Genomic DNA, 13,834 nt, shown 5'->3' on the forward strand with positions numbered 1-13,834 from the left:
CAGGAATGTGTTTAACACCACATGGAAACAGGAACAGGATTTACAAAGACAAGAGCAGGGAGAGGGCAATAAAGGAAAAAATGCTGCAGAAAATGGAAGTGCATTGCCCAAAGGCAGACTATAAAGCAGTGAGGTTGGGTACTTCAGTTCACTCCACAAGACCTATTCCTAGCAAACAATTACAAAGCATCTATGAAATAAAATTGAAGTCCTCCCTCTTCATGAAAGGGAATTAAACAAGCATAGACGCAGTTCCCTTCCCTATGATCCACAATTAATTTTCATCATTCAGGCTGTAATTTAATTGCTTCTACTAATAGCCTTAAACCTAAAAGAGCACTATTCCTCTTGAAAATAACTGTAAATAGTGGCAAAGCCGGGAGCAACTGTTCTTGTTTGATTACCAGCATGGTTAAATCACCCAGACAACCTGAACTCACCCTCCTAGCAATGCCCTTAAAACAACCAGAAAGGCAGATTCCCTGCAAGGTCCGCACTCATGTGCTCCCACTCCCCCTCCAACAGCCAAGGGACATAAGACTGAATGTGCCAAGGACAAAAAAGTTGCAGTGAAGATGCTAAACCCGTGCCTGATGGTCCTTGCAGGCTGCCAGTCCTAAAAGACTGCCCTAACCTGACGGTACAAAGAGCATTTTGGAAGCAATTTTTTCATCTAGATTAAACCACTCCATCTTTCTGGTTTTTTTTTTTTTTTTTTTCTTTTTTTTTTTCAGCGGCTCTATAACAAGTTATTTGCCTTTATATTAAATACTGATTATCTCCATAAATTGAATAATCCAGTTTTCAGAAGGAAAATATCCTTTATGAAGGTGCAATCAACAAGAAAATCAGCTTATCCCTCTCCCTCCTCCCTAGCGCTCCTTCCCCTTTCTTCAAACCCACCAACAAACAAAGGTCTCTGTTGGATCCCCAGTTTCCTCTAGCAGCAAACTGCTTGTGGGCCAGGTGACCTCAGCATCTGACCAGTTTGTGTGAGTGAGCAGCTCCTGACACGGTTGTCACACAGGCACAACTGAGGGTTACCAAAAGGTTCAGGCTTTCTTGTTTCTTTTGTTGAACTTTAAATAACGTGGCTAACAAGTCCTGACCTGTGCAACTCCACTAAATTCCTGAATTATTTGCAATGTTCCCCGGACAATCCAGGCTCTCTCTTTATCCAATCCTTTTAATGCCTTATAAAGGGAATACAAACACTTTTTCCAAATAACAAAACTCCAAAGAATAAATTATTCTTCTATCTTTCCATCAACCCATATGTCTCTAAATCCTCACTAAAATGAACAAGGTCCAAAAACACCAGATGGTGCAATAATTTTCTCCAGTGACGTGTAACTCAAAAGTAACTTTTTTCCAATAAAAATAGTCCAGCAGCTCTGAAAACTGACAGAATCTCATAAGCATGAGGTCCTAACTAGTGATGGATGATAGCACCCTCATCTTTCACAACATCAATACTAAAAAGAACATCCTGACACTGTCAAGGCAAGGAGTTGCAGGGACAGCAGGTAAGAAAAGAAGGTCTCATGCTCTTTCCAAACCCTCATAAATTCCCTTTCTCATCCATTTGGATCTTTTGGAGGTGGGGGAAGAAACAGAGTGCTGGGACAGTGCTTGGTCACCCCATGGTGGAAGATGAAGAACCTTGTCCTCCTCACCTGTGCTGAGATCTGAAGCCCTCCTGCCCCAGTCCAACCCCTTCTCTCTCCCTCTCCTTCCCCTGCAAGCACAGGTCTCCCTCAGCCACATGCAACCCTTAGCTGTGCTTGGCCTCTTGGCTTTGGGAACAAAAAACACAGTGACGGGGACACCATGAGGAAGCAACATGAGCCAGTGCTTCTCAGAGTCAGGTGAAAAGAGAATATGGCCATAAGAAGGATCAAAACTATACTTTCAGGAAGGAGAGAGAAAGGATACAGGAGCCAAAAAAAATCATACAAACTACTTAGAGGATACCAAAACAGATGTCAGGCCCAGCCCAAGCCTGGCCCTTAGAGAGAGACAAAGAGAATGGCTGACCTCCCTTGGGCTGAAGGAGAAGCTGTCCGGAAAGCTTTCAGGAGCTGATCACTCAACAAGGGTGGCCAGCGAGCACTGCCCAGGCAGGACTGCACCGAGAGCTCCTTGCTGTGTGTGAGCATCGTGACAAGGCCCCAGGAATCTGGATCAGTTTTTGTTTTATTCAGAAACAAGGGTAAAGATTACAGCTTCATTTAAGAGCAATGACTGGGGCACAAGGGGACATGTCACCTCTTCAGTGCAACAGCGCCCATGAGGCAACCACTAATGCAGCACCTTCAAGATATGCTTGTCTAACATCCACAGAGACTTTGTATAGTGACCGGAGCACACATCCCTGCTTTTCTGCTGTATTCAAATTTTGTTAATGTGTAGTATTTAAATCTGAAAAGTGAATAAAGTGTGAAAAAGACATAGACACAAAAAACCAAACAAGTCCTATAAAAGTCTCACGAGGACAGCATACTCTTTTCCATGTAACTGTTGCAGTACACCTGAAAATTAACAATTAGCACAATAAAAAATTAAAGAATTTTGCTATTTAGATAGCAGCTGCCCTGGCAGAGCTTAATCTGGTACCAACTGAGCTGATCTCCCACCCTCCAGACCCACAACACACCCAGCATAAACTCCTCCATGTTTCAAGCAAGCAGGTACCCGGTTGGCTTTGCCCAAGCATCTCTCAGTACCGCTGGTATCCTGCTGATGCTTCTGGGTTGGGCTTCAACTGGTTTTGATGAAAAGCTTAGCCAAGTCTGTGAAACTACAGCTGATTTCTTCAGGCTTTGAATCAAGGTCTTCATTGCTAAGATCCAACAGCTGTTCCAGCAGTTGAGTAATGTGAACAAATATTTACTACACACCAAAATGAAACAAGTAAAGGCTTTTTTTTTCCTCTCTCCTGTCTAGCCAATATTTGAATGAGACTTGGTATTTGTTTTTACATCTCTTGAAAGAGCTGTTTACAACAGACAGACAAAAAACATCCTTCTCCTGAGGAAGGCAGTAGCAGATTTCAAGCTATCTGTCATTAAGAATTAGAAAGATTTAAGACAGGAAAAAAGCCCTCACCCAAAGAAATGGGCTAAGTGCTGTGTTTTCACTTCCCAAAAGCTTGCATGAATCTCTCTTTCAGTTTGGCTCATATGGAAACTGCCTGTCCTCCAATTTTTAGCAATTTAAAGTACTAAAAGGAAAACAGCCAAAAGTACCAAATTTTCAATTAAAAACATGTGAAGCCATCAAGTTTAACGCTGTTTCCAACCTCAGCTATAAATCAGCTGGGTCTGCAAAAAAAATTATACTCTTCAGCAAAACCTAACTACAGTTTTCTGTTTGCAATGAAACCTGAAACCAGAAAAATTTCACCTGATTTTGTTACAAAATTTTTCAATAGCATATCCTAATGTAAGGTTTCATGTATATTTTCATCCCACTTCCTCTACAACAAAAAAAAAACCACAAAACCTGTTCAATGATATTCTCCCCAAAGAACGATCATAGTCATAAATAAAGCATAAACACTGACAGAACCATAATAAAAATTATGTTTACTCTGTACATCAGAATGCCTACAGTAACACATTCTTCTGTTTTATAACCATCTCCTTTTTGTCTGCATAATTAAAATATCTCACTTGGTTGGAATCATGGCAGCAACACTTCTCTGCTACAATTCTTGCTTTTTTTAAACAGACAGCTCTTTAATCTTGCAAAGGCAGAGTCTATTTATAAATAAAGAACTGCATTCACAGTGAGTCAAGGCACAAAAAGCTTCTGGACAGACTGAGTTACAATAACCATTATTATCCTTTTTAAACCTCTGGGCACAAACCAGATCTCTGACTACCCCTCTCATACTTGAACAATTTTTCATCTTAACCACAAAATAAAGCACAAGGGTTGAGAACCTGGGATGAAATGGTGAGGTACTCTGCTCTGAACTGTGCACCAAACCACTGTTAAAAGCTTTCCAACTCAAAATAAAATCTTACCACCTTCTGAGCAGCTTCCAAGGATGTTCCAGGTTGACGGCAATTCTTCATGAGCGACGGCCATCATCAAATCATTATCCAGGGACTGCAGATCTTTTATCCCTAGCCCAAACTTATCCAGCAACATCTTGTGACTAGCAGCAGTGACACACTCTGCATGATCGACCAGAAAGTGAGACAACTTGCAAGACAGATTCTCTCTGTAAGTGACAGGACAGCTGCCGAGGACCACAGGTGAGTATCCCTTTGTATACATCAACACAGAGACAGAAACCACTTCTTGGCATCCATGGCCTGCAATTACAATGTAAAATAATCAGTATCATTATCTACTGTCATAAAATACATTAGTTTTTCCTCATTCCTCCCCTGCCTCTAAGAGCCATGACTACTCATCCAGAATTATTTTATTCTTCCCTCTGATTACATCTGTTTGTCGTAGGGCATCCACCAACCATTTCTGGGGATGAACTAGACTGTGAACTGCCAGTCCTCCCAATTATACTGACATAATTAATTCTAGAACCAGCCTCTCTAGATTAAGGTTCTTCAACCACAATGGAAAGAAGAGGCAACCACATCAGGATGAAATCCCACAAATCAAAGGCATGAAGGTTCTTGGATAAAAATTAAGAAAAATTAGATGCTCATGACAAGAGTGCCAACACGAACTCTGAGTAATATACCTATTTATTAACACCCATTTTGTACCTACCCAGTGTTTCCATGTAGACCGAAACCCAGAAACCTTTACCTAATGTATGCTTCATGCTTTTGGCAGACTTGATTAAATGCTGTATCAGTTCTCTAACTTACAGCTGGGACCCTCGAAGTCTAAGGCAATTTGTCTCTCAAACCTCTTAAGACCTCATGCATTCCTCCTCCTCCTTTGCCATCTAAGTGAGGGTGGATGTCATACATCTAAAAGAGGTGCAAGCTGTACCTCTTACTGGAGAGCTAACCATGACATACTATGGGTGCAAATCTAAATTTTCCAAAATATCCGTGAATAACTAAAGTATCTATGCAATCTAGTAACTGCAGAAGGAAGCATGTACTTACCACATCTGCAGTTGTTTTTAAAAAGTGCTCTGCGTTCCCTTATGTTTAATTTGGCCACTACGAAACAACACTAACATCAGCAGGGCCATATTTTAACCTCACACTTTATTTTCATCTGTTCGTGGCTTCTGTTGGAAACCAGCAGAGGATTAAGTGTTGCCTGTAGCCTCCTGTTTTTATTCCTAGCCCAGAAGCAATCATTTAACAGTGTCATTTCAGGCCTCTTAAAAAAAAAAAAAAAAAAAAAAAAAAAAAAAAGAGTGCAGTGCTCCCCTTGGAATAAGCATTGCATTTTCTCCAGTTGTATTCCATGAAAACCATTTACCATTTACAGGATCAAAGGAGCCACCACATAACGGCAGCAAACTTTCCCTTTTTATACACAGCAGTTATTTTCAGAATCTAAATCACCTTCAGAAAACAAGAACAAATAATACACAGATCCTATTGCACAGGTACATCATGTCTATAGCCACCCACTCACACAAAAAGGGAAAAGGTCACAAAGCACACAATAAAAGTGACAACCAGAGTTTATGTTACACCCACCAGGGGGACAAAGCCAAGGCAGAGAGCCATATGGGAGGCAAGACAAATCCCCTCCATTTGCAGCGAGGCACCCCTGGAACAGTTCCCCCAACACCTCTGCACTGCATAGAGGTCCAGCAGAGCTTTAAGCATCACACAACCTCCACCATTAGGGCCTTGAAAGCCAGGCTGATTGCTGCATCCAAGGAAAGCTCATACAAAAACATGACTTGTGGAGGTGTTAGGATGCCCAGAGGTGAACAGTTGTGGCATAGAATTAATTCACATTAAAAATCGTGCCATCCCTGAAGACTGCACTTTAATGCACATCCAACTACACAAGCCCAGTAACGCTGCCTGTGCCTGATACTATGCTGGTGTGGATTGCTATGAAAGGCAGGATCACCTATGGTCAGTCAAACTCAGCCTGAATCCTCAAGGCCATCATTCCATTCCCGCATTTCCTCCATTACAGAACCATAAAACAGAGTTATATCAAATCCTCCAGTAGTACCCAGCTTTGAAATTGGGGTGGGGTATAGCAAAGAGATGAAAAACATAAACAGGACTTCAGGCTCACCTGGAACAATGGACTGAAGAGTGTTGTCACTAATTCGCTCAGCAAACATTACGTGTCTCTTCAGGGACCCATCGTAAACAAAGTAAAACTCAGCGTCCTCTGGGAGGTAAATGCCTTTGTCAAATTTTGCACTTATAGCCACCTGTCCCTGAAAAATGAAAGCACTTTCAGAAACATCCAGTCAATTTCCCATCTCCAACAAACCCATTGATATACACTTCATATACAAGTTTATTATAACATTTTCAGCTCTACTAAACAGAGGCTGTGATCCAGTGACAAATCTGCAGTTCACTATTTCCACTTAGAAAGTAACACCAGTTTTATGCCTGAGCAAGTAAAGGTGATTTTAAAAAATGCCTTTTAAATAATGTCTTTCAACTAATCCTTTTATAACACAAATATAACTGACTTTTTATTTAAAATGCATCAGAATAAGCGAGTCAGTGAACCCAAGTATTTTGCTATATACAAAAGAATGCTTTGTGTTAAAAAAATTAAAAAATTCAAAAGCACTTGAAATGATCCTAGACTTGGTTTGCAAAACAAAAGCACTGATGTAATTCTACAACTGACTCTGCTCGTTTCAAAGAATACTAGTTCCCAGATATCTGCCCATGGGTTTCTTTATAGTAAATAGAAAGCAACCAGCCAAGAAAAATCTGTCATACAATAGCTTCAGAAAAGAACAGGAAAGGGATCTGAGAAGCAGCAAACAATAACAAATATCTGACATGTCTGAGGGAGGAAATTTAGATGAAGTTGCATTTCCTCAAAGAGGAGGACAGCGTGCACCACCACGGTCCCTGGCTGCCACAGTTGTTCCAAATAAGACAGAACTGCCCCAACATCTGGCAGAATGGTGTTTTCTGGAGAACACGCTGCAGAAGAGTATCTCAGCCATTCACACTTCCAAACCATGCCTGCCCTGCCTCTATTCAAAACAGTTACTGCAGCACTGACTCCGCCGGCTCCAAAAACAAGTCTGGTAAAAAGCTGCACCAAAGCACAATACAGTAGCACAGAAATTTCCTTGGCTGAAAACCGCAGTTATGCCCCTGACTGTCCTGACAAGCATCCGGCTCCTTCCCCTGTTCGTTATATGGCAAACACACACTTTACTGCAGTGAGACTCTTGCCACCTCCCACAACGTGACATCTTCTCCTGCCTTCCCCAAGGACATCTTTCTCGTCACTTGTAACAATGCAAATCCTGCATTTGTTTTCCTCTTAAATAGAAGCAGGTTTATTCAACTAGGGGTGAATAGGCAAAGGCTAGTTTCAGGCACAAAATCTTCCTTAGATAGGATTGTTCCTGTAAGGACAGATGTAAACAACATTAGGAGTTCAGTATTGAGATCAAACATGCCTGTCATCCCCAGAAATTCATAATGCACCTCCTTCTAGTAGCCTGAAGTAGTATTATAACTGCCAGTGTTTTCTCCTATTTCTCTTTGGGTTTTGCATTGTTATACCCAGAAAAAAATATTATTAATAATAATAATCATCATCATCTTTTTTTTAAAAAAAACTTTTTATGTTACTTGTGAATAGCCCTTTTTGTCTGTTGAAAAATACTATGGATGGCTATTTTGGGGAGATAGAAACGGTGTAAGTCCCTGAAGACACTCCACAGACTGCTCCAGTGGGGGCTTTGCTGACAGCAGCCTGGTGCACAGGAGCACAGCAGAATTTCTTCCACATGGGCACAGCAGCCATAACTCCCAAATCGCCTCTATACCCTCTGGATCCCTAGGGCTGAGGGACTACATAGCTTTCACATTTTCTTTGCACTAACTATATGAAACAAGGGAGATATTTTGTGGCAATATCTCTGACTTCATAAGCCTACTCTTGGGGGAAAAAAATCAAGCTCACATTGTAGCCATTAGCTTATATGGGTTTTTAAAAAAAAAAAAAACGTTAATCTAGACTCAGTAAAGTGAGTAGAACATCTTAAACTGATCACACTGCATAATGTACAGACACGTGGGAGAATTTCACAACCCCTTGTCTTATAACGGGTGAGGAAAAAAAGCAAGAGTGGAAAAGACAGAGTGGAAAGCTCATGTGTATATGATAAAAACAGGTTTTTCATAACCTACTCCCTACAGCCCTCCAGAAGAAGAAATTGCTGGTAATTCAAACAAAGATTTTACAGAAGGAAGGCAAATTGGCAGCTACCTTGTATCTGGCCAAACAAGTAAGTGATTCATTTGGAAAATCCTACATGATCCAAAAGGAGGACTAAACCCTGTATTACTAGAGAGGAATCAAAGATAACAGAGAAAGCAACTTTCACAAAGGAATACTAAGCTGCACCGTTTTTGATGCTGGATGATTATCACACCTGGCATCAGAAACAGCTATTTCATGAAGGACAAGCTCCCATCATCATCTCCAGCACTTCCCATTTGCCATCGCATCCATTCCGTCTTCAGATATTCTCGTCTCACATTGCTCAATTCCATCACCTTCTTCCTTACTGCCACTACTAAAACATGCATCAGTTTGCGGTTCCGGCTACCACAAATGCCTCTTGCTCTACCTTCAAAGTATCTTTTTTCTTCTCACCTACTCCTCTCCAAAATACCCTTGGTGCAGTTATGTCAACTCCCCTTCTCACCACCTGAAAATCTTTTACAATTGCACCCTTCTACTGCTGGAGTTCACGCCTAAACTTCCATCCCTTCCTGTGCCTCCACTGCGTTGCACAGCACTTGTCCCCTCCGGCCATGCCCCGTGCCAGCCACATGGCTGCCTGCCCTCTCACAGGACAACTCCTCTTCCACCACACATCAGCCCTTCTGCCCCCCTCCTCCTCCCCTCTGAGCTACAGCCCTCACCCCGGCTTCAGATCTACACATGGCAGATCCTGTCTTAGTCTGTGTTTAGGAAGGCATACTTACTGTACTTTGGACATGCTTTAATAACAAACTCCATGGAAGCTTTGATCTTTATACAGCGAGATGTTTATAAAGCTTCCCTTTGGAAAAGACATGAAAAAAGTAAAATCATTTGTACTAACGGGAACGCTGTGGCTGTTCAAAATGTATCTAATACTACATTTAAATCTGAATATTTAAGCATCTTGTCCTTCAGCACAGTCTTCCTTTAGTGCAGAATTACACATATCTAATGCCAGGTTTGAATGTAAAGCAATACTTCCAATAAAAGTGTTAGGGATCTATAATTTGCTAAAGAAACAGAGTTCATAGGAGAAAGTGAAACCTGAAAGAAGAACCTTACACAATGTTTGATCAATTCCTTTCCTACATTTACAGAATATTTTTTTTAGATTTTAATAGAGTTAATATAGCTATCAGACAATACGTTGCATATGTAGCATACATATAGTCTACATCCTTTTATATATATGCACTAAAAAAAAAAGATGCTGTAACGCAGCTAGACAGTATCACAAACAAATGTGACTCTGATGGAGATGGCCGCACCCACAACCCATTTGCACTGCTGGCACAAATGTGTTTACTTGGCAGACCAGTCTCTCCCACTCTTACGACCACTTGCACTTCCCTCCAAACATTGCTGGCAGAGGTCATTCATTACACACATGAGAACAACAAAACCACTGAACTCTGAGGATGCTTTTACTGCTGCCACGAGAGGTGTCCCCGTGTATGCACACACCAAGAGTGCTCTCCCATTCCTTCCTTTCCTTCTCACAGCTGTGAAGGGAGCTGCAGTGAAACAGAACTGTAACTGGCACACTGTTCGTTTCCCTGTGTGAAGCCAACTTTGTTAGCGGAACTATTTGACTCTTTTTATTTTTCTTCAACCAAAAATGACCTGCAGTCCATCCTAGAAAACTCCTACGTGGAAAAATACCTGGAAAAAGTGATGCGTGTCATGAGCCTTCTCCAGACTCTGCAGCTGGAAAATGGCAGAAGGATTCATCCAGCTCCCAAGCCAAACCAAAATGCAGCCTTTCAGGGTGGAGAAAGAGGAAGAGGAGATGAGGGAAAAGTCTGCCAGCTTATTTAATTCTTTGCACTCTGTTTTTGGATGTATGACCTTGCCTTTAGCTGCACTTAAATGCAGATCACTCAAGGGCGTTGTCTTTACCATGCAATCAGCTCTGCACACAGGCAATCCACCATTTTACTGAGAGCTGCCAATCTTACTAGCAACAACTGTACATTTCTTCCGCAACTTTTGACAACCTTGACATTGAAGAGCTCTGGGCCAAAAATTTCTCTCAAGGATGATACACCCCAGCATTTGTCACGTGAATGTCTGCAGAAGAGACTGATGCAGAGAACCTTGAACTTAGGGTGTTTCAAGCCATATAAGAACAACCTGGAAAGACTAATATAAAAAGAGCTGAAAAATATGTACATTGTAAATAAAACAAAATTTCAGTGCCACAACTACCTTGGTCAAAGACTGGAAGAGGCTTCCTGGAGAGGTGGTCGATGCCCCAAGCCTGTCAGTGCTTCAGAGGCATTTGGACAACACCCTTAACAACATGCCTTAACTTCTGGTCAGCCCTGAAGGGTTCAGGCAGTTTGACTAGATGATCATTGTAGGTCTCTTGCAACTGAAATAGTCTAGTCTAGTCTGGTCTACTTTGGATTATTATTTTTTTTAGCAGTTGTTAAAGCTCAGTGTTAGAAAAGTGCAACGGAGCTTCAGAAACATGTACAAACTTGATCTCTATCAGCTTCTTTGTACATACAAAGCAGAAACCCAGAAGCTGTACATTAGTCCTTTAAGAAAAGGGCTTATTTTATTAGCTTAAATCCGGGGGATAATTTATATCTTTCCATTATACCTGTTCCCTGCAGAGGCATTTATTTCCTGGCTCCCTCGGGCAAGACCAGCCCAGCCCAGGGAGCAGGTTGCAGCAGGAACTACCTGCACAGGTCTTTTGTGTGCAGACAAATGAATGCGGAGAGTGACAGAAGTGGGAGCAATTCCAGCTCCATCCTCCTCCCCCTTTTCTAGCAAGGCACACAGGAAGGGGGGAAGTGGGATGGATCTTGCAATGAGACTCAGTAACTTACTCTGCTTCACAAGGCTTTCCCAGAGCTTTTGGGGATGCTACCTCTTTTCTAACGGAGCTTCTTCTTGGCGGAGCCCGAGTGCTCAATCCAGGCTCTCAATCAAAACATATATCCACCACTTGACTGTTACAACAATTAAATAATGTAGGTAAGCAGCAGTGAAACACATTTCCAGGAGTACCATGAGAAATTCATACTCACAGAAAACATTTGTTCAGCACCACTCTCACATCTGGGGAAAGTTCTCCTTCACTGCTTCCCACCCCATTTTGCAAGACATAACCAAAACAAGTCTCTCAAGTCTCTAAAAAACCTGGCACTGACCTATCACCAAAGCATGAAGAGACTAAAATTACAGTTATCAGCATTTAAAAGTAGGTAATTAAGCCCTAATTCACATATTAATACAAAAGACCAAAAACAACAGAAATGAATTATGATATAGGCACTACCTGAAGTGGGGACACTCTGCTCCTACAGAGCGATGTTTGTTCTGAGCTCGTTCCAGACATTGAAGCTAGAAACACATCCCAACTGGCGTATTTCTTTTGCATTTCTAAATATAGAGCAAATTTAGGCTTAACATTTATCCTCCAGGTACCAAACCCCAAACTAGATAAATCATGCAGGCACTTCATCTTTAGAAAACGGGCCAAGTGGCCTGAATACAGGGCAGCTGTGAGAGTGTGGACCCAGAGGACTTGGCTGGGCCAGATTCCTGACAATCCACCAGTTGCTACGTGTCTTTGACACTATTTTCACAAGTTGATTTGTCTAATGACAGTTCAACCTCTAAATCCTCACCATAACAAGTTTATTTATATCCTCACGAACTTGGAAGAATGTAACAGGGAGTTACGGGTTTACTTCTATGTGTAGGTATGCCTAAGCATGCTTCTCAGGGTCCACGTGGACCTCAGATAGATCAATCCCAATTTAATCAAAGCAGGAGGAAGGATGTGCCACTTCAGCATCTCAGCAAATAAACAGACCCTGGCCACAGCTCTTTTCTCAGGTAGATGCTGGGGAAGGTCCTTGCCCTCATGTATTCATAGCATTGATTCTGATGGACTTGCAGAGGAAGGAAATTTTAAAGTCAAAGGGCAATTACTGAGACCAGCCGGCCATTACCTTACTTAGAGCTACACCTGAGCGGCTCAAAACAAGTACCTCAACACTATTGAACCACCACAGGGACACACAGGAACTCAAACACCATCCAGACCTGTAACAGCAGAGAATATCAGGCAGCCACATCAACATCTCCGACTGCAAAAAAGATACCAGAAATTGTAAAGAAGAAAAAGAACATGGGAGAAACCCTTGGTCCATTGAAGCCAGGAGGAGTTTTGCCCCCAGTTTAATGCGAGCCAAGAGTATCATTGCAATCCTTGAAAGAAAAATAAAAAAATAAATAAAAGCATGCAGAAGGATTGGGGAGAGGAGGCTGCAGCTACAGCGGCGTTAAGAGAGACACTGACCCAACTCTCAGCATGTTAAACCTGTGACTGAGCAAGTGTTTGGCAGCTTTGACATCTCTGGGATCCATAAAGGAAAGCATACCTTCTATTGCCGGTGAAAACACTGCCCTGGCACCAGCACCGAGGAGGAGATTAGGAAGGTTTGTGTTTTTAACAGGATTTATAGGTCTATGCACTCTTTCAATGTAACCAAACAGGTTTTTCAGATGTATGTTTTCCTCTGGTTTCTCTAGGGCGCTCAAGAGCTGACCGGGTTTGGCACGCAGCAGCAAGGTCCCCTGAGCCCCACATCCTGGGTAGGGAGCAGCAAAGACCAGACTGCCCACAGCCTCAGGAGAAGAGCTCCCACCTCCAGCCACGCTATGACCTTCTTCTGCATCCCGGCGAGGGACTGGGTCAGGCTTCCTGCAAGGAGAAGGAGGTAGCAAACCCCCATGGCTGAGGCACGGCGGCAGGCAGGCAGGACAGGCCCCAGGGGCGACCGTGGCACTTCCAGCATGCCTGATCCCTACTCGGCTGCAAGGCACCCCATGCCCTAACAAATAACTGGCCCTTAACCTGAAACGAGCTTCTTACACTTTGAATTCATTTAGGTAACACCAGCTTCTTCACCAGCAACCTGTCCCAGCAAAAGAGGTGCAAGGCAAAAAGACCTTTGGTGGGCTTCCAGACCAAGGCCATCATGCCAGCTAACACTTAAACTTCAATGATTGGTCCCTATCCTTGCATACACAGCCTGGATAAATCTATCTTCCCAGCAGCCTTTTACCATAAAAATAATAGATTCTAAAGTACACTAAAAATGTCTTTACTGAACTATATAAGCAACATAATAGCCTGAAGAAATAATGTTTTATCCAGCATTTTCAAGGATATTACCTGCGAATATAATGGTACAAACTGACACCACATTTGTAGTTACGTGCTCTAAGAAAAATATTTATGTTCAGGGATAAAAAAAAATGGCTTCTTTGTCCACAAATTGCAAGTCCCAACATCTTGAAGTAAATGCAAATTCCCCAGTATTCCTAGCAATAATGGGGCTTTTTTCCTCTATGTCAGCTGTCACTAGCATTTAGCATAAATCTTTCTTCACTGTTCAAAAGACTCACTTCAGAAAATCTT

At 42.1% G+C, this 13,834-nt stretch overlaps 1 protein-coding gene across 1 annotated transcript in view; it reads right to left on the minus strand.

Moving 5' to 3' along the window:
- ARHGEF28 (Rho guanine nucleotide exchange factor (GEF) 28) overlaps positions 1-13,834 on the minus strand; it is a 136,039-nt gene that overhangs the window by 88,605 nt on the left and 33,600 nt on the right. The window contains exons 2-3 of the mRNA XM_009884307.1: positions 6,202-6,349; positions 4,032-4,325 (exon numbers count right to left, since the gene is read on the minus strand). Of these exons, the coding sequence (XP_009882609.1) occupies positions 4,032-4,325; positions 6,202-6,349 (442 nt within the window). The remainder of the gene's footprint in view (positions 1-4,031; positions 4,326-6,201; positions 6,350-13,834) is intronic.

This window comes from Charadrius vociferus, unplaced genomic scaffold (assembly GCF_000708025.1).
Source record: "Charadrius vociferus isolate BGI_N301 unplaced genomic scaffold, ASM70802v2 scaffold183, whole genome shotgun sequence".
NCBI lineage: Eukaryota > Metazoa > Chordata > Aves > Charadriiformes > Charadriidae > Charadrius > Charadrius vociferus.